Raw genomic sequence first — 20,792 nt, 5'->3', positions numbered from 1 at the left:
CGGGCTTTGAGGACGGAGGCTCTAGGCGGAGAAGTATACCCAGAGTCCGCTTATTTTTTGCCTTATGGGCTTTGAGGACGTGGAATCTGGGTAAAAGATGCAACTCAGGGTCTGCTTATTTTTTGCCTTATGGGTTTTGAGGACGTAGACTCTGGGTGGAATGTGCAAAATCTCATAGTCTGCTTATTTTTTGTCTTATGGGCTTTGAGGACGCAGACTATGGGTGGATGGGCAACTGGGAGTCAGCTGATTCTTGGCCTGGTAGGCTGTGAGGGTGTGACTCTGAGGTTGACCAGTGCTTTGAGAATGCGCATGATAATCCGGAGGGGTTAAAGACTGTGCATCCTAAGTACGATGAAAAAAAAATTATTATTGCTAAACTTGCAGGTTTCGGAGGTTTCCAATATGGAAATATGTTGGAATTTTCCGATTGATTGATGGAAATTCCGACAGCCAGCGTTACCATTTGACCTGAAGTTTGCATTATTTAATGAAAATAAATGAAAAAAATAAATTACTTCTTCCTACTTTGGCAGGAAATAGTGTTCCTTGTCATTCGGAAGGGGAATTTGTCAAGAGATACAGAAGTTGTCTCCTTCACACTTGCCAAGAGTATATTGAGAAAAAGACAAATCCATAATTTCGCCGTATATGGGGCGAAATTGAATTGTCTTTGATTTGTCTCTTTCTTTTTCAAGTGACAGAGGGGAAGTGAAGAGTTTCTTTGTGAGAGTCGATGGGCGACAGAGTAAACAAAAAACGAATTTCCAAGCAGTTAATGGGAAGGTTGATTTGTTCGGAAATAGGCGCAAAATGCCTCCACCCATGAGGGGAAGAGGCACACGATTTTCAGATTCAAGTTCATCAGGAGGCGTAGGCTCTACCAGTGCTGCAGTCACACCCGGAACACAAGAGATCAATTCCCTGATCACCGAATTCAACCCGGACAAAAAGGAGAATGAGTCTGCAAGGGAATGGCTTGAGAGTCTGGAGGCACTGGAAGAAATTTATGCCTGGGTTCCTCGAAAGAAAATGCTCGATGCCTCAGTGAGGTTGGGTGGGTCTGCCAGAATGTGGTACAATGCTGAGAAGCCCATTTGACCTCTTGGAAAATCTTCAAATAAAAAAAAAAAGATTCACAATTTCCCGGAAGTTTTGAGGCGTTCTGAGATCCAAAAGAAGTTCATGAATATGAAAAACCGAGCTGATCAATCAGTGTCTAACAATTATCATGAGGTGAAGTCTCGCCTTGAAAATAGGCTTGGACGAAGATCTTATCAAAGAACACTTCCCAGTTTTGCGTGGAAAGTTGCCATGCCACAAGAACAATGGTCTAGAAATTATGGGATTATCACAGAATAATTCGAATTGGGTTGCAGCTTTGCAGTGTTAAGATGACCAGCTGTTGCGAAAGAGAAAGGTTCTGGAAAGACTTCTACTGAAGGAAGAGGATAAAGCTCACATCCGTGCAAATTTTAACTGGAAGATGGTTGCATTTTCTACAAGATTCTCAAGGGATGGCGTTTTGTTGTTCCCAGAGGAGCATGATGGTCAGTGATACATGGTTTTCATGACAAGCTGGGTCATCCAGGAGTGGAGAAAACAGTACTAAGTGATATAAGTCGGTATTGTGGAATGACAAGAGTTGTCCTTACAGACTGTGGAAGTGCCTTCACATCTCAGTCATTCAAAGAGTTTTGTGGCACCCATAATATTAAGCATTCCTTGATTTCAGCCAAAAGTTCTAGGGCAAACGTCTACAAAAAAGGAGACTTGGTTCTCTTGAGATTTGAAAGCCCAGTTCCCTGAACATTTCGTAAATTAACTCAGAGACTAAGGAGACCATACACTGCGGAGGAAGTTCTTGGAGCTGACAGGTACAGAGTGAAGAATACGCCAGCTACCCAAGTGACAGCTAAACCCTCTGATACCGTACATCCAGCAGAACTTATGAAGTTCTGGAGTCAGCTGCCGAATGGAAATTACTTTTTGGCCGAAGAGAAGAATGAGAATTAAGCTATATATATATCATCATCGAGGACGATGATTTGTAGGATGGCCGAATGTAAACGTAATGCGGAATTATCGTTATTTTGACTCGGTGATTGCGATAGATGGCGCTATCAGGAGAGAAGAGAACAGAGGGCTAATTTTTGAAATTCTCACTCGCACCCGCGAGCTCTTTAGTGCCCGAGAGAAATTGACTCGCACACCCCGCAGATTCAAATCCTTCTGTAACGACTTCTTTATAACATAAACTACTCCTTGCATATACTCAAGAATATGCGGGGTGTGCGAGTCAATTTCTCTCGGGTACTAAAGAGCTCGCGGGTACGAGTGAGAATTTCAAAAATTAGCCCTCAGGTTGGGTAGGCTCGGTGAGGCGCTTGAGAGAGTAGTCTGTAAAAGGTTTTCGAGAGGACCAGAGGTGCATCCCGAGAGTGTCCCTCTGAAGGTTTACATAGTCAGAAGGTTTACACTTTCCATTTCTGAAGTATTGTAGTTCTAACGTTCAATAATCTAATTATTCTCCATTATACTTAGTCTTTGGTATCGATATCCATTAACAAACAGCGAGACGCTCTTTTCAAAATGCAAGATATTAAAATTCTCTTAAAATATGTATCATCATCCGATGGAGTGAGAGGTCAAAGTATTGCAAAATCGATACTTTCTCTTTGTATTAAACTAAAAAAAAAAATAAATTGAATTGATAATGGAACTTTTCGCTGGGGATATATCATTAATGTTTTAAATTCGGTAAATATTTGAATAGTTATACCAAAGGTTTTTTTTATATACCCATGTAAAGTATCAGAATGCACAGTACTTATCGGTTTTTACAATAAATAGCAGTTCAGATCTGAACTTTGACAAATAATTATTTATTAAAAGATAGGGTTGCCCTGTATTTTAATTGAACACAATAAAATTCTATCACAGCAAATATTATTATCATTAATTTAATCAGATAAAACGTATATCATAGAACAATACAGTCATAATACACATTTATATATCCTAAATAAGATCGTTTTTTTATAGGCTTGTTATTTAATCCCAAAAAAAAAACAACTTTTTTACCTAAATATTTCACGAAAACATTCTGGATATTGTTGCTAAAAATTATAAATTCTATACAGGAAAATTTGTTTCGATGATTTTTTTTAATTACGTTGGGATAATAAATGGCTGCAAGGGTTGTAACTAGAATTCTCAATAAAAGAAAATAAAAAAAATAATTCTGTATCACGATTTAATAGCTACACTGAAAAAAACGAGGTTGCGATTAACTTTTTTCCCTCATAACTTTAACACTTTTTAGGTGTAAAAATACATTAAATTTTTTTAATGTTAATTTTACACACCTTTTTAAGGGTAAAATTAACATGAAAAAGTGTAACTTTAACACATAATACAACTAAAAAGCGTAATATTTACACAGATTCTGGATCAATACTGCAGGGTAAAATAAACATTTGCGGAATGTTATTTTAACTTTTCCGGATTTCTCTCAGTGTAGGTATATCTCGAATGCAGGTGAAATTGAAATATTTGCATAGAGAAAATTAATAATTCTCAAAAAGAAATTAATCATTGAAGAACTTCACAACAAACACAAATTCAATAATTTGTTAAACGTTAAATGTTATAACGCTCATTCGATATTACAAACATACAACTCTTGCCTTAAAATTGCTTAAGATGAATCAGATACAAAATTTCTACCTCACATATTTCACAGATAGAAAGGGGTGGCAAAGCGTCCCAGGCTTTGCGAAGGACTCGAACTCGTGACTTAAACACTATATCTGAAAAATAATTTTCACATAATTTAGGGTAAATTAAGCTAATTCAAAACCTGTTCCAAATGGAAACTTTTCTCTACTCCAAATGGAAACATGATTTTTTCCCCTGATAAATACAGTATTAAATTTTTATTTATATATTTTCTATACCACAGTTTCATTATTTAGCTAATTTTGCTCCAAATAAAGCGAAAATTCATTCATATTCACAAATTTTAATTTATAAATTTCTCAGAAAAATCAAAAGTGTACCTTTTCACTATGGAATTTTTCATCGATCAACAATGTTTTGTAATGAAAAACACAATAGGGTGATTGTTCTTTTTTCGTTTTTTTACATTTATGTAATATTTTTAGCAAAATTATATGAAATTAAGTGTTGATCTTAATTGTTGACGGTACGTGAAGTTTTTAAATAAAATAATTATGTTCTTAATGAACAGAAAGGGTTTTTCTGAAATATCTGCGAATGCTTCAACGGGAAACACTGGAAATATGATTTTTAAAGAGATTTTCTTATTGTCTCAGATAGGAAAGGACAAGGAGAAAAGACCAGGAATAAGAACAAATCCTGCACTCAAGAGCAACTCAACGAGGTTTTGGAAGCTTTTCGTCGCGGTTTTACTTAAACTGTTTGTCTCGAGTTAGAAAATTTCTCTTGTCTTCATTTGGATTAATTTGTTTCCAATAGCAGCATTTTGCACTTGTGTAATTTTCTTGTATTTAAGAAGTTTTCAAATTATATTTAAAGAATTTTCACTAAACAGTAACATTGTAGAAGAGTCAAGGAGCAAATTTATGTAATTTTCTTTAGAAAAAAAATGAACTTAATGTGTTGAATCTTCTGTCAAAGTTAAAACGTCTGGAAATGGTTCTGAATTAGGACATTTACTCTACCTTTTACCAGACAAATAACTCAAAAAATCCCACAAAGCAATTTTAAAAGTAATAAATTTGCATTTATCGATCCAGAACCGATTGGAATCGTTCATTCATTTTCAACCGCTTATCCCTATTGGGGTCGCGGGCCCATGACATCCAAATTAGCAGCCCACGCTTGTCGATCCTCCTCCACTTCAGAAAGATGTTCAGGTTCGATCCCGAGGCGCTCCCACGCAAGATCCTGAATTTTATTCAGCCACCTTGTCCTAGGTCTGCCTCGAGGTCGAGGTCTCATCAGAATGGCTTGCATAGCCCAATTGGAATCGACGGAATCGATTTAGACTTGTCAGATATACCAAGACCTTTCAAACGAGCCCAAATATAATACCATTCGGTTGTGAAATACACTTTCTAGAGCCTTTGTAACTTTTGACCCTGAAAAATCGGTATTAGAAATGATTCTACGATATTTTGCATATAAGGACGAAATGTCAGCCTCAGTAATCTCTAAAACATATCCAAAAAAGAAAAACAAATTGCACGACGCTTTTTCGAGCAATGCCAAAAAAAAGTGGTCCCAGGGTTTAGTTATGGGGGGAGGCCAACATGTCGAAAGTCGCTATCTCTAATCGTTTAGACTCTAGGCGTGATAACGGCCGGATGGACAGACAGACAAACAGCGTGGCGTCAAAACTCGAAACTTCAGATTTCCAAAATTCTCCCAAAATACGACCCCTTGGAGGGTAAAGAGTCAAAAAATATATAAAACTCAAAATCGAGGGATTATATATACTGCTCTCTCTGTAGAGTTCGAGCAGTAAAAATAACGATATAGGTAAAATAAGAAAAGTAACAAAAAGCTCAACTTTGAAACTTTGAACTTGAAGTAAACTTGACTTACGTTCCTGTAACATTAAATGTGGGATCTTGTCATAAAGAGAATCTAACTAGTGTGTCTATCCATAACGTATAGCATTGTTAAAGAAATATTTTTAAAAAATCAGAAAATCTCATTAGGAAAATTTTTACTTCAAAATAAACTAAAGATTAAAATAATCTAAATTCTCCGTGAAAATGTGAGATATTTCATTAAGTGAGGGAAGGAATATTATACTAATGAGATTATGCATGGTGAATATGAAAATTTTAATTATATATTCTTTCTACATAGGGCAAAAGTGTTGGAATGTTCAGCAAAGGATGACACAAACATCACAGATTTATTCAAATCTCTGCTTTCCATATCGAAAATCATGCCAATTGGGAGTGGTGAGAGTACTTCTGGGCTCAAACGAAGATCATCTGCGTACGTGAGTGCTACCAGCAAAGGTGAGTTACGTGGAGTAGGAGGAGCCTGATTTTGATGAGAATCCCGGAAATTACAGTTCAATTCCAATCTCAATGAAGGTCTTGTGCGTGATGATTTTCATTCCCTTTTCATCACCAATCCACATAATTTTCACACACAGCTTCTGTAAATAGACATTTCCCATAAAATTTTACTTTTTTTGTCCCTCAATATACATAAAAAATGCCGCATAAGCTTTTTCACTCAACATTTTCAAGCATGACGAGAAATTATAGTAAAACCAATGGCGGAAGAAATTGAGGCATTTTATTGAAATATAAATAAAATTCATTTCCTTAAAATAAAATATTTACACTTTTATCTCAAATCGTACATACGCCATTGTCGGTGGAAAACGATTGATCAAAGGATGTTTCATAAATGTCTCATTTACGTTTCAAATTAAAACTTTCTTTTAGAAAATAATTCTGTCTTCCGGTATATTTTCTGCTCGAACTCCACAGAGAGAGCCAGTATATGTAAAACCTCGATTTTTTCACCCCCCAAAATTTCCACCTTCCACCACCCTGAGACCACTTTTCTCGACATTATTTCCACGTTTCAGACTATTTATGAGGAATGATGTCACGCTGTTTGTCCGTTCGTCCGTCCGTTACTATGCCTAGAGGCCAAACAGTTAGAGATGAAGACTTGAAACCTTCGGGGGACCCCCCCCCCCCCCCCATAAGTCGACAAATAAGTCTATGTTTAGGGTATTGACAGACGTGAGGATTAGCCGAGAGGCGACTAAGCGTAATCATTTTCGAAATAATGGTTAAACCACATTTTTATCATTTTTCACTAAGTCGTCTCTCGGCTTAAGTCTCAAGTGTGTCAAGAGCTAGTCCCCGGCGAGTAGCCTTCAAAGTTGAAGTCAATTTCTTACTTTCACATACAAATGCGTATGGGCATTTTTCTGCACTCGTGATCGTTATGCTAAATATTTAAAAAGTGAGAAGTTTTTCCGTATTATAAGATACCTTTCCGTATGGAGGGATAAATATACAAAATTTTCGTTTAAATAAATTTTTTCCTTGGAGCACTGTGAGCTGAGTCCGAGATCAATTTAGGAATTCGCTTCAAATGGCTCCATATAAAAAGGCCAACTTGCCAGGCGCTTGGTCAAGGGCCTTATATAGGCTTCAGACTGAAAGCTTAGCCTAGTTTCCAAAGGTCTCAAAAATCTAAATAACAGCAATTTTATTGATTTTTAAAAATCTAATGGAACATTTGCCATTAATATCCAATCCTAAAAAAAACAATTTCCTAAAATATCGTGCCTGATAAGGAATTAGAGAACTTAAGCCAGATGGCTAAGCCTTAGGTCTGAAGCCCGTATTAGATAACTTATAGGAGACTTAAGGGGTTGCATGGGTCTCTCAGATCAAAAAATAGGCCTCTTTTCTGATAATAATTTATTGTGTAGAAAATATTTTAGAAATTTCAACTTTTGGGATATGAAAAAGTAACTTTAGAACAAAATTTTAAAAAAAAATTGAAAAATTTTGAAAATTCGACCGTTGGTGGCTGATTTTTAAAACGATTCCTCAAAAAACAGACCTTGCAGTAGGCAGGATTTCTCCCAGTAAGTTGATCTGAAATCAAAAAAACCGAATATACTCTATTAGAGGATGAGTTGGACCCGTGGATGAACGAAGGATTTAAAAAAAAAAACAAAATTTGGATTTTTGGCAAACGTTTTTGTAAAAAAGTATTAATTTTACCCTATTTTTCAACACATTTTGTGTTGTAAAAATGGTTCTGATTAAAGGAAGTGCAAATCCTTCGTTCAAACACTAGACTAATACTAAACGTGGCTAATTCTGTCCCGGAAAAAAATATTTGCATACATTTTGAGGCATTTCAAAAATGATTTTCATAAATTAGCTTCCAATAGTAGGCAATTCAAATTCTTTCAGCTCGTTTTTGCTTAAGCCGGAACTCCCTGTAACGGTTTTTCAAGATCAAAGGTTTAAAAGGCTCTAGAAAGCGTATTTATCAACCGAATAGAATCATGTTTGGGATCATTGGAAAGGTCTTGGAATTTTTGACAAGTCTAAACTAGTTCCAATTTATAACCAAACACTAATTTTATCGAAAATTCAATTATATTACTCATAAGGTATTTTGGGTAATGTCTTGAGTGATTTATAAATCGGTTGACAACCAGTAAACTGTAAATGATGGTAAAATTCTTTTGAGGTATAGCAACTGAGTTATGGGTTCGAGCATTCTGCAAAGCCTAGGATTCTTCGCCACCCAATTTTGAAATAGTCCCCTTTAAAAATGAAGCACCCTGTACAGGGAAAATGCAATTATTTATTTAAATGATTACCGCATCCAAAATTACTTTCGCTTTCATTTGATACCCAGCCAATCCTATTTGCAAGCATCTGGATGTCGATGGCGGTCCCTTGGCAAAAAAAGAGTGAGATTTAATTTATGGTGCGGGGTGTATTTAAAATTTATGGGTTTGACACACTGCACAATTTCTCCCATTCCCTCATTTCGATTTACAATTGTTATTTATGAGATGCACAGTGAAAATGAAAATGTATTAAATTCAGCAGAAAATGTATTGTATACATAAAACTTCCCACCCAATTCAGGAAATTCTCACAGAGCTTTCAGCACAATCTTTCAACAACTTCCCCATGCGTTGAGTCTTTTAATGTATTGAAGTACGAATGATGAAAACTATTAAAAAGAGATCCTTGATAAGCTTGTCGTATAAAACAGATCCTCCTTTCAGATAATGAAATATAATACTAAAATGTTTTAAAAGACTGTAAATCTATCATAATCTAGCAAAAGATATATGAAACTTGTGTCATAGAATAAATGGCCTAAATGTGTGATATATTTATACTACGACAGTTAAAATAAAGGAATTTTAAAACTCCTATGAAATACAACATTAGAGAACTTAGTCAATCAGAGCTTTTATAAGTGAATAGCGGTTTTTTTTATTGCTCAAACTCGAACAGAGAGAACAATAATGGTGAATTCAACTGAAGAACTAAAAAAATAAATAAAAAGGGGAAAAATAAAATTTCGTCACTTTACTATGTACTTTGAAGAATGTTTTGAGTGATTTATAAATCGGTTCAAATCGGTTGTGAATCGATGAACAATAAATGATGCGAAAGTACTTTTGAGGTATAGAATCTAAAACACGAGTTCGAACACTTCGAATAGCTTGAGATACTTCGCCGCCCCTTTTGACAAATCTTCAGGTGTGCCTCCACCTGTATCTCCACCAGACCCCTATTTACAGATTATGACTATTACTCATCCGACTGAGACGTGTTAAGGGGTTACATGGGTCATGAAAACTAATAAAAAATATACAGCATAATTTATCTATGTTTTAAGTAGTTCTGTTCATTAGAATTTAATATATTGATATAACTGATAATGTAAGACAAAGCAAAAACATATATAAAACAATTAATTAAAAAAATATTGTAATGTGATTGAATGAAATTACAACCATATTCATAATCAAGGGACTCAACTCTATCAAACGTACCATGTGGTAATTTAGTTGCATAGCGTAATGTGGGCTTCAGACCTAAAGCTTAGCCATAAGGCTTAACTTCTCTAGATACTTGTCAGTCGAAAATTTTTGGAAAATATTGACTTAAAAATGGACTAAGGGGAATCGATCTATTTGAATCAGAAGAACCAATTAAATTCGTTGCTATTTAGGACTTTGAGAACTTCGGAAACTAGACTAAACCAGTCTGAAGACGGTCTAATAGATTTACCTGAACAGTTAAGCTCATATACTAAAACGAAAGATTTTAGAAAAGAAAACGAGATTTGTATTTTTGGAAGAATTTTATACAAAAAATTACCAGAGACCGTAAAACAGTAATAATGACCTATGACTCCTTTTTCCTTTCAACTTCTCAAGCCGACGTTTCGGAAGGGGTCTTCTCCTTTCTCAGGTATGAAAATTTTTGGGAAAAAATTGCTACAAAAATCGTTAAACTACAATTAGAATTTTGCACAAGAGACATCTCCATGAACATCCAAAAAGGACTTTGTGCAAAGTACGAATTTTGCTTTGTGTAACAATTTTTGTGACAATTTTTTCTTCAAAATTTCCATACTTGAGGAAGGAAGCCCCTCCGAAACGTCGGCTTGAGAAGTTAAAAGGAGACAGGATCCAAAGATCATTACCGTGTTTTACTGTCCCTGATACTCAATCCACTGGCCGAAAATTATAGAAAAAATTACCCTTTTCGGCGTATTTGTAAAATAAATTGTGATCGAGGAAAAATATTGCAGGGAAGTGCTCATAATTTCGGACAGGATTCTTATAAGCGTCAATTTTCTAAGTTTGAAGTGCGATATTTTCTATATTAATTGATTTTTTTGTTACTTTTTTTGAGAAGGGTTGTTTAGAAAAATAACAACTTGTTATTATCTTTGTCTTTACTAAAATTAATTTTAATACGTTTAACGTAACGTTTATACGTATGTAGAGGCCATAAGGCTGAATTTTTAAAATATTGAAATGAAAATTTCAGAAAATATACTTTTGAAATGTTGTACTTTTATGCTTAATTACACCTCACAATTAATTCGTATATATTATATTAATCCTACGTCAGTTTGAGCAGTGGTATTATAATTCGAAATTCTATAAAATCAAATTTTCTTTTATAATTGGGCACTAATTTACAAATTTGTGATTTAAAAGAAAATTTCACATTGGAAATTACATGTTTATAAGGCATTTTTAATTCATCAATATGAATGATTTCAAACTTCATTATATACATTTAGTGATTCCAAATAACCGGGTTAACCAGTTTTGGATGTCTTTGAAACCGGTTAACAGGTTTAAAACCGGTTTATAATTTAGAATTTGACATGGAATTTTGAGCAATTTTTCAGAACTTGTAGTTTGATATAATATTTAACACATAAATATATTCTTTTTCTCTGTTAGTTGAGAACTTATTTATTGCTTTATTTTGTACTTAAAAGAGTTCAGAAAATTCAGAGTGCAGGAAAATTACTAGAACTTTTTTTTCAATAATATTGTACCCTAAAAACGGTAATGAAATCTATATTTCCGTAAAATAACCATTTTTTCATACAATTTATTTTTCTTAGACTAAATTAGTTACAAACGTTGTCATTTTTTTCAGTCTTTAATGAGGAAACACTTAAAAAATTTATTCTATATCTTGGAAAATAAAAAAATATATATAGAAAATGTTTTAACGAACAAACCGAAAGAGTTTTCTTCTTTATTTTTAAAATACTCTGACTAGTTAAATCTTGTTAAACTTAAGTTTAGAAAATTTGAATCGTGGAAGAAATATAATATTTGCAAAAATATAAAAAAAAGAATATTGGAAGGATAGGGGAAAGTGACCATGCTTGATACTGTAAAATGATGTCCAAGGTTTGTGATTATTTTCTGATTAACACACAAACCGAAGCGATTCTTGCACTATGACAAAAAAATGTCTCACTTATTAGGTTCATAATCCAACCTCAAATAGTTCCTGAAAATCCTTAGATTTTCCTCAAGAAGAAAATGGAAATTCAGTAGCGATTTTTATACAAGTTGGGTCCGGGGCCTTCCTGTATAATAATTGATTCAACAATTCGGAGGCCCATTTTCACTGCAAAAAATTCACCGGCTACAAAAAATTGCACATCAATATTTAGACGGAACTCTAATCTATCTGCTTAAATCGTTTATATGACTGGTTATTAGTTTTAAAATCACTTTTATGTAATTTTTCTAAGCCATGTTTTTATGACATTAGGGCGCTAGCGAAAACCATTTATTCACTTTGAGTCCGTGAAAATGTCATTCTGCAACCTTAAATTTCAGGCAACAGGGTTAAAGATTATGTCAATCGTCGATAAAATTGGCGGATTGCAATATGTGTAATTATGAAATAATCACATCTAATGATATAGTTGCCACATTAAAATTATCATTCATGGACCCTTCTTAGAATATAGGATGGACACAAGTAAAATTTATGAATTTGTTACCACCCACAAAAACAGTGTCCACCAAGTAAAAATATTTTTACATAAATATTAGTACTGATGACCCCTCTATGTGCCTATGATAGTAGTTTTCCTGTACAGCGACATTAATTAAGAAATACTTATGAAATATCATGTATCGAAATTACAGTTTTGGGCCTATTTTTGATTTTTGCTTCCTGAAACTAGAAAAAAGAGCTAGGATCCTAATTTTTTTTTAGGAAATGAGGGTCTTAGCACCAGCTACTGAAATATATTGCGATGAGTCATAACTATTGATTAACATAGGGAAAAAATAGTTATTATCAAGCTTGGATCGTATCAAGCATGGTCACTTTCCCCTAGTACCAGGATTTTTCGTCTCCTATATTCGCTTTAAAGTTTTTTTTTTGTAAAATCTTGCAAAAGTATTGTCAAAATTATTCTTTTTTCAACAAAAAAAAATGAGATTTTTCGATCGGAAATGGTTTCTAGAGTCAATTTTTTAGATCATTCTCTACAGAAAACATACTAATGAATAATTATTGGTATTATATATCATAAAAATCATGATTTTATAATTTACACAAAATTCTAAAATTATTTCATAGAAAAAGTTCCATAGATATTTTTAAAAAAAAAAGTAATAAAATAAAAGGAAACCCGTGTTGTTTTTTTATTCCATTGGATGAGAAAATAATAAATACCAGATTTTAACAAAAAAAAAAACTTACAAGAATCTTGTAAGTCTTGATGAATTTAGGTCTAATAAGATTTTGCAGTTAAAAGATAGCAAAATTTAATAAAAATCTCTATGAAAACAGGGAAATGTAAACGTCTTGTTACTTTTCCACATAAAACAATATTTTACAAGATTGTATTAAATGTTTTACAACTTTTTTCTCATTACACAATTGTTTTTTAGGCTTGTAAATATTTAACTGAGGTTTAAAAGATAAAATATTTCCAACTGTAGAAGTTTTGAAATAATTTCCGATAACTTTTAAGTAAATAATTCTTTTCAAGAGTGGAAGAAACGTACAGGAAATCCATTACTACTATCCTTTATATATTATTAACATACTAACGTATTATAGATTATACTTAGAATCATATTGCATTTCAGGGGGTCCGTGGTGCAATTGGTAAGCACCTGGCTAGTTGACCTTTTTATATGGAGCTATTTGAAGCCGATTTCTAAATTGATCTCGGACTCAGCTCACAGTGCTCCAAGTAAAAAATTTATTTAAACAAAAATTTAGTATATTTATCCCTCCATACGGAAAGGTATCTTATAATACGGAAAAACTTCTCACTTTTTAAATATTTAGCATAACGGTAGCGAGTGCAGAAAAAATCCCATACGCATTTGTATATGAAAGTAAGAAATTGGCTTCAACTTTGAAGGCCACTCGCCGGGGACTAGGGTAAGAGCGTTCAGCTCTTGGGCGGTGTGGCCCCTGGCTCGACTGTCACAGTTGTGAGTTCGAGTCCCGCCCGGTGCAAATGACTGAAGCGTCTGAATGGACATTTTTCACGAAACATTGTAATCTGAATAATAAACTTGTAAACTGAACAATGTACAAAATGGCAATAAAAGCCCGGTTACATCGAAATAAATAAAAAAATATTGCATTTCAGGTTCCCTTCTAATTCAGGAAATATTTTACAGTGTATCTTGATTTTCAAGAAATAAACTTAAGCTTAAGAAAAATTTTCAAATTTTTGTAAAGAGACGGTTTTAAACCGGTTTCATCTCTAAAAACCGATTTTAAAACCGTCTTCAAAATTGGCCGGTTAACCGGTTTTTCGAAACCGGTTAACCGTTGTTGGAATCACTATATTATACATTATGTTCAGAGAAATATGCAATGCATTCAGTGTATTTGAAGGATTGGCTTGGGGGCTTCCTTAAACAAATTGTCATCATCTCAGAACTTTCTATAATCTCACGTTTCTCTATATGTCTCGTGCTATTATCTTCCAATTAAAAAGCTACAAAAATCCTTTTCAGGGTATATTTCATAAAAATAATCCGGCACAAAGTTTAAACACGACATTCTTGTACTATTTCTGGCAATTTTCTTCAAAATTGTAAAATTTGAAAGTTTTTAATAAAAGACAGGATTATGGTTACAAAAGTGGCAGAAAGTGGGTGAAAAGGGAACAATTTTTACACACAAAAACCCGCAATAATTTAAAGTAACAAGATTTAAATTTTCAAAATACTTGGGAATTTCGATAATTGTTATTTTTTATTTTTATTTTTTTATTTTTTTGCAAACTTCGTTCTCCTTTAATCAAAAAAGACACAGGAACTAGATTTATTTTCTCATTAAAATGACGAACAATGGTTTATTCATCTTGAACCTATCCCTTTCTTTTTTATAATATCCAAATGAATCCTTACTGAAATTCGGAAAAACCATTTTTAAATCACATAACGATTAAATTCAATTCAATTCAGATACCTTCATGTGTCAGGGTGCCTTTCCTGACTTCTGGTGCTTTGTTCTCGATCCCAAAGAAAACATCTCATTTGCATATGAAAAGAATAAATCATTAGTATAATGCAGAAATTTCCATTCATAATATTTTCTTGTTCAGGAAAGCACAGAGTCGGAAGTCCTTCATTTGGAGCCGACAAATCAGGTCAATCGTTTCTCGGAGCCCCATCAGCGGATTCCTCAAGTTCCAGCGATGCCAAATCAAAGCCTAGATCCAGGTGATACAGTGTAATTTTTCTATAAGTTATTTTTCCAACATTTCCTTCCTCCTCAGGTCACTTATTCGACGTTCATCGCGAAAGACAAAACAACAAATACAAAATGCATCCGGCTCTGATGATTGCAATGTGCAGTAAATTTCTGGCGTTGCAGATGAAAAGAAATAGTTGCCCTATTCATCTTCAGTTCAAGCTCGTTTAAGAATCCCATATTTCATCCTGAATATTGTTGGAATTTATGAAGATGCAGAAAAGATGTTAGAGCAAGTGAATTTACTTGATAATCCTAGTGGTAAGAAAGATAAATAAAAGAGATGTAAAATTTGATATCGATGCAAAGTGAATTGTGATCAACAAATTAGAATTTAATAATCTTTAATAGCGAAGAGTGGAGAATAATTTTTTTTTCTTGAAAAACACTACAAGATTAGTGTTTCAATAAATCTTAAGACAAATCTTTGAAAAAGAAAAATTCTACATCACATGACATTTTAGAACAATCCCTCGAAGAAATACCCTTAACTTCTCATGATACAATTTCCACTGAATGTAAGGAAGAAAAACAATTAAAAAAAAGATGAAAAAGGATTGAGTGGAAAATTCTTTTAAGCACTCTTTCTCAAAAATAAGTCTTTCATCTCAATTTTCTCTGAACATCTGCAAGATTTTCAAAACTTGTACAGAATCTCATTCGTTTCTTGAGAAATGTTTTTTTTTTTATTTTTCTATCCTTGTATACTTATTTTACATCATCAAATATTTCTCTTTATTCAACCTCATTCAATTCCCCTCAATTGTCTCTCTATTCCATTCTACCTTCTAAATGTTTCTCAAACAAAAGTATTTTTGAACAATATTCTTCACAAACATTACATTTTCATAATACAAAATTTAAATCAGTCATGTTTTGCGAAATATTTTAACTTGAAGCTCAAAATAATAGGAAAATTTTCAAATACAAGAAGAAATACTGAACTTACCAAAAGCTCCAAAACAAAAGAATACCGCAACTGTAATATATGAACTTTCACTTAAAATGCACCATCTCTTAAACACTAACAAATATGTTTTTCATAACATTTTTTGGCTGTTCTATATAGGAAAAAAAATTGAAAACGGCTCTACTGCGCACTAAAACATCCTTTTAACAAAAAAATTTACTGATACCTTTGAACGGGCATTTGAACACAAAACGACAATGTGATTAGTGATAGAGGACTGTATCTAAATTAGTTCATCTACTCTAAACTTTAAAGATTAAAAAATGGGTGTGTTTTGAAAGTACAGTAAGTGTCAAAAGTTTATTGCCTCATGTATTTTGGGAAACCAGGTGCAAAAAATGATAGAAAAAGTTACTTTTTCCAATTTTTCTTTTTGCAAATTAGTTGCCTGCAATCCGTAGATCTTATTAATGTATTTAGAAAAAATATTTCATTTTATTACATATAAAAAAAAATTGTTTTCCGAAAGTTGTTCATTTTCCATGCGTCAAAAGTTTGTTGCCTCATTTGAAAAGTTACTCAAAATGGTCAATAACATGCAACCAACTTAAAATAAACCGGCTATATTTTTAGTATATGTCATTTGAGAGGCCAATGGTGGGTTTAGACATTTCTGAACGGGGGCATGACGTTTCCTATGTTTCCCATATGTTTCTAGCGTGCCGAAAAAACTTTTGAGTTTATTAGCTGTTTTCTGTCATTAGAGAATGAATTAGAAAATAATACAAATACAAAATAAGAGCCAATTTAATATAGAATACGCAGCCGAAAACACCAAATTGGCTACCTACGTAGTTTTGGAGATATCTCGTGAAATGTGTACGAAAACAGGCAAAAATTTACACTAAAACTGGTCGCATTTTTAGAGCTAATGTCAATCCCCTGTTTCTAAAGTTGTCTATGGTAAATAGATGTGTATATAAAAGTGATGATAAATAACAATAAATAATCTGTATTTTGATATTTCATCATTTAGGTTAAAATAACAAGTTAGAAGGAGTTAAAAGGTGGTAAATCGTTCAGAGATACTGCTGAAATGAATCTGCGTCGTTAATTGCCAAATTTTATGGAAAATTACGAAAGGTTATACATAAAATGGTCAAATATTATACTGATAAGGTACGAGTACATCTGAAAAACGCAACTGGCAGACCTAGGGTATTGACTCAGAGGGTTGATAACAGCATTGTAAGTATTTCTGATAGTGACCCAATGATGTATGCTTCATAAATTGAAAGACAGTAGGTTGCTGAAGAGATACAGGTCCCTACTGTTACAAAAACAAGCCCATATTAAGAGAAAGTGGTAGGAATATTTGGGTGGCTCGCAATATTCCTTTGGTAAATAAGACCAATCTGAATAAAAGGTTGTAGATTTACTTGAAACATGTAAAACAAGTAAAACTACAACCTTTAAACCAGATTAGAATAGCTAACCAATGGAATATTGCTTGTCACCCAAACATTTCTACCATTTTCTTTTAATATGGGCTTATTTTTGTAACAGTAGGGACCTGTGTCTCTTCAGCAACCAACTGACTTTCAATTTTTTGAGCAGACATCAAAGGATCACTATCAGAGATACTTATAATGCTGTTATCGACCCCCTGAGTCAAAATCCTAGGTCTGCCAGTAGCGTTTTTTAGATGTGGTCATGCCTTATCACCATATATTTTGACGATTTTATGTATATCCTGTAGAGATTTTCCATAAAATTAAACAATTGACGACGAAGATTCATTCCGGCAGTATATCTGGACAATTTCCCTTCTTTTAACTTTTTGCTATTGACAATTTTTACCCTAAATTATAAATTATCAAAAAACAGATTATTTCTTGTTATTTATCAATACTTTTCTCATTAGAAATGTACAAACCCATCATTTGCCTCTCAAATTACATAAACTCAAAATGTAACCGGATTACATAAAGTTGGTTGCAAGTTTTGACCATTTTGAATTAATTTTTTGAATGAGGCAACAAACTTTTGACATATGGAAAATGATTAACTTTCGGAAAACAATAATTTTTTATATGAAACAAAATTAATTAAGTTTTTTTTTTAATATATAAATAGAATCTACAGCTTGCAGGCAATTAATTTTCAAAAAGAAAAATTCGAAAAAGTAACTTTTTCTATCATTTTTTGCACCTGGTTTCCCGATCATACATGAGGCAACAAACTTTTGACACCTACTGTATTTGTATTTCTTTTGTTCTATGAAAAATATAGTTTTTTATCATTTTTAAAGTAATCACAACATATGGAATATCTTAATGGATAATAAAAATTCGAGCTACTAGGGTAAGTGTGCCAAATTTCGTCATAGTTGCATGCAAGCGCCAAAGTCTCAAGTTTGAAATGTAATATCTTTAATAGAAATTGATTTTTTTCATTCCTTCTACTTAAAAAGTGTTGCTTAGAACCTTGTAGAAAGTTTATCGTCTTTATTTACTTTAAAATCATTCTCAATACATTTTAAAATGAATAAAAATATAGACATAGCTTTGGTGCCCTATTTCGGCCATCTTTATTCTCATAGTTCCTTGCCCTTCAGGAATTCTTCCAATGCCTTTTTCACGTCATCTCGTTTGTCGAAGTTACATTTTTTACATTTTTTGCATTGTATAATCTCTAGAGTATGCAAAAACTAAAAATTCGTGGAAATTCGAGGAACAAAAAAGGTGGCCGGAATTGCAAGCTGGCCGGAATTTGGCACACTTACCCTATCTTATTTTAATTAAAACAAGAATATGAAGAGATTGAAAAGAATCTTAGCTAAAACACATCGCAACTTTAACCACGTTAATTAAATATTTTATTTCAGTTCCATAAAATATTTTAGTTCTATCAGGTTATCTGATTAGCTAGGGCTCGAAAGCATTGAAAGCTTCAGGTAATCAGGGGAGACTTAAATATTTTATAAAACTAAATATTTGATCACATCTTATTAATGCTACATTTTGAACACTTCTATCACTATATTATCACACAACATTTAATAATCTTTCCTCTGGTATTTTATGAGATCTCATTTGCCCGTTTTAAGGATTTCTTTTGAATACTGAAACAACTTTTCTCACACCTTTCATTTGTAGAAATAATATTTTGTAAGTCTGAGTATTAATACAAACTCTTTTTAATGTACTTTTCATTATTTGCCCATGTCATTGTAATTCAGATATCCTGAATGAACTTCTGCAAATCTTCCCACTAAAAATATTACTCTGTAAAATTTAAAAATAGAGCCGTTTTTTCATATAACATGGTGAGTATTAAGTATTATTAATCAAATAGACAGTTAAGTGACACTTAAAATAATCAAATAAATAAATGAAAAATTATATAATAAAACATATTAAAAAATTGTTCAATACATTAATATTAGTTTTGAAGAGTAAGGAAACAATTTAAAAAAAAAATGTAGTAAGAGATCCGAAGAGAATAAATGACGTCCAAATATCAAATCGATAGGTACATTTCATACAATTATTGCAAGATATTATATGAAAATTACATCAAATGACTAATTTAGAAAGTATTATAGAAAATAATATTCAGTACCTTATATTGATGTATGTAGTTTGTATTGAGAAAGATTTTTATTGAGACATAGAAACAATTATCAACAAATCGTTTTTTTACACATAAAACCAAGTATAAAATTTTGAAAAAAATAATTGTGGTTTCAACGTTGTGGGTTGTTAAGTAAATTATTGAAAAAAAAAGAAAAATGTGTTTCAACATGTAACACAAACTTATAGTGAAAGAGGCGAGACCCTCTTAAAACGTAGTGGATGTAATTGTTCTTGTTGAAATATTTATTAAGTCACAAAAATAATAATATCCCAAAGACATGATAATTTTCTTCTATTTCTTTCTTTTAATTTTTTTTATAAAGAAGTCGACGCGTGAGAAATACAAATTAAAAAAAAAAGAAATATATCAAAGTCAGTACTTTAAAAAGAAAGTATTTTCCCAAAATTTCGGCTAGTAGGGAAAGTTCGCGGGGTGCTCAACATGTAATTAATTTAAAAAACAAAAAAAAATAAATAACATAAGTTTTTCTTAAGTTTCGATTGTACTAGAAATTTTCTAAACAACTAAATATGAAATAAAAGCTAAAAGATACTTACAATCTTAAGATATAAAACTTCAGATAATGACTTTAAACTGAACAAAAATTGCGTTATAAAGAAATGTTAATGCACTCACGTGGATTTTATCTTCAATCTTTTTAATCTCTGCACTCTTTTTCTTTAAAATAAAAAAAAAACAAAGATAATAGAAAGGAAAAAGTATTTTACTAGCAAAAAAGTCGTAAATGAAAACTTCTTAGATAATCTCTAAATAGAATAACTAAAAACTATATCGAGAAAAATCATTTCTGAAAAAAAACTTGTGGGATCAAGCGTTATAAATCAAAGATTGAATGAATCATAAAAAAATATCTAAAAGAGATATCACATTGATATTGCATGAAAGAAAAAAGAGGGAAATTGTTTTAATAGTGCCGGATTTGTACTTTCAACTGTCTATTGATGAAAAAGAAAAACGAGTTTTGAAGCTATTATTATATTGAAAAATAATGTTTAAATAAATTCAGTGTTTGACATTTCGTCCATTCTCCTTTTTTATCTTTTATTACAGTAGAGTCTCCTAAATTCGAACGCTCGGGGGGTATTTTTGACATTTCTCACCTCCCAAATTCGAACGTTTTTTTTTCAAAACTAACGAATTTTGTGTGAGATTAAATTGTACTTTGAATCAAATTCCCGTACTTTCTCACAAGTCTTAGTGGTAATATACTTCCTTTTCATTTTGTACCATCATAATGTATATAAGCATTCAGGAAAAAGCAAATAAATATGATTTTCATTCACCTAGAATACAAACTTTCTAACATAACCTCACAATTAACATTTTGAATCCAAACGGCGTTCGAATTTGAGAGATTCAGATTTGAGAGACTCTACTGTATATATTTATTATATTACTTTTTTTTTAATTAAAATGGAATT

The 20,792-nt window shown here is 32.3% G+C and overlaps 1 protein-coding gene across 1 annotated transcript in view; it reads left to right on the top strand.

Annotated features, from left to right (window-relative positions):
- LOC129804587 (GTP-binding protein Di-Ras2) overlaps positions 1-15,769 on the top strand; it is a 143,248-nt gene extending 127,479 nt beyond the window's left edge. Inside the window, exons 6-8 of the mRNA XM_055852067.1 lie at positions 5,863-6,020; positions 14,653-14,770; positions 14,827-15,769. Of these exons, the coding sequence (XP_055708042.1) occupies positions 5,863-6,020; positions 14,653-14,770; positions 14,827-14,908 (358 nt within the window). The 3' untranslated portion in view covers positions 14,909-15,769. The remainder of the gene's footprint in view (positions 1-5,862; positions 6,021-14,652; positions 14,771-14,826) is intronic.
- Positions 15,770-20,792: the final 5,023 nt, after the last annotated feature.

The sequence above is a fragment of the Phlebotomus papatasi genome, chromosome 2 (genome assembly GCF_024763615.1).
Source record: "Phlebotomus papatasi isolate M1 chromosome 2, Ppap_2.1, whole genome shotgun sequence".
NCBI lineage: Eukaryota > Metazoa > Arthropoda > Insecta > Diptera > Psychodidae > Phlebotomus > Phlebotomus papatasi.
The sequence above is the reverse complement of the archived record's forward strand: the minus strand, read 5'-3'. Positions and strand labels throughout refer to the sequence as shown.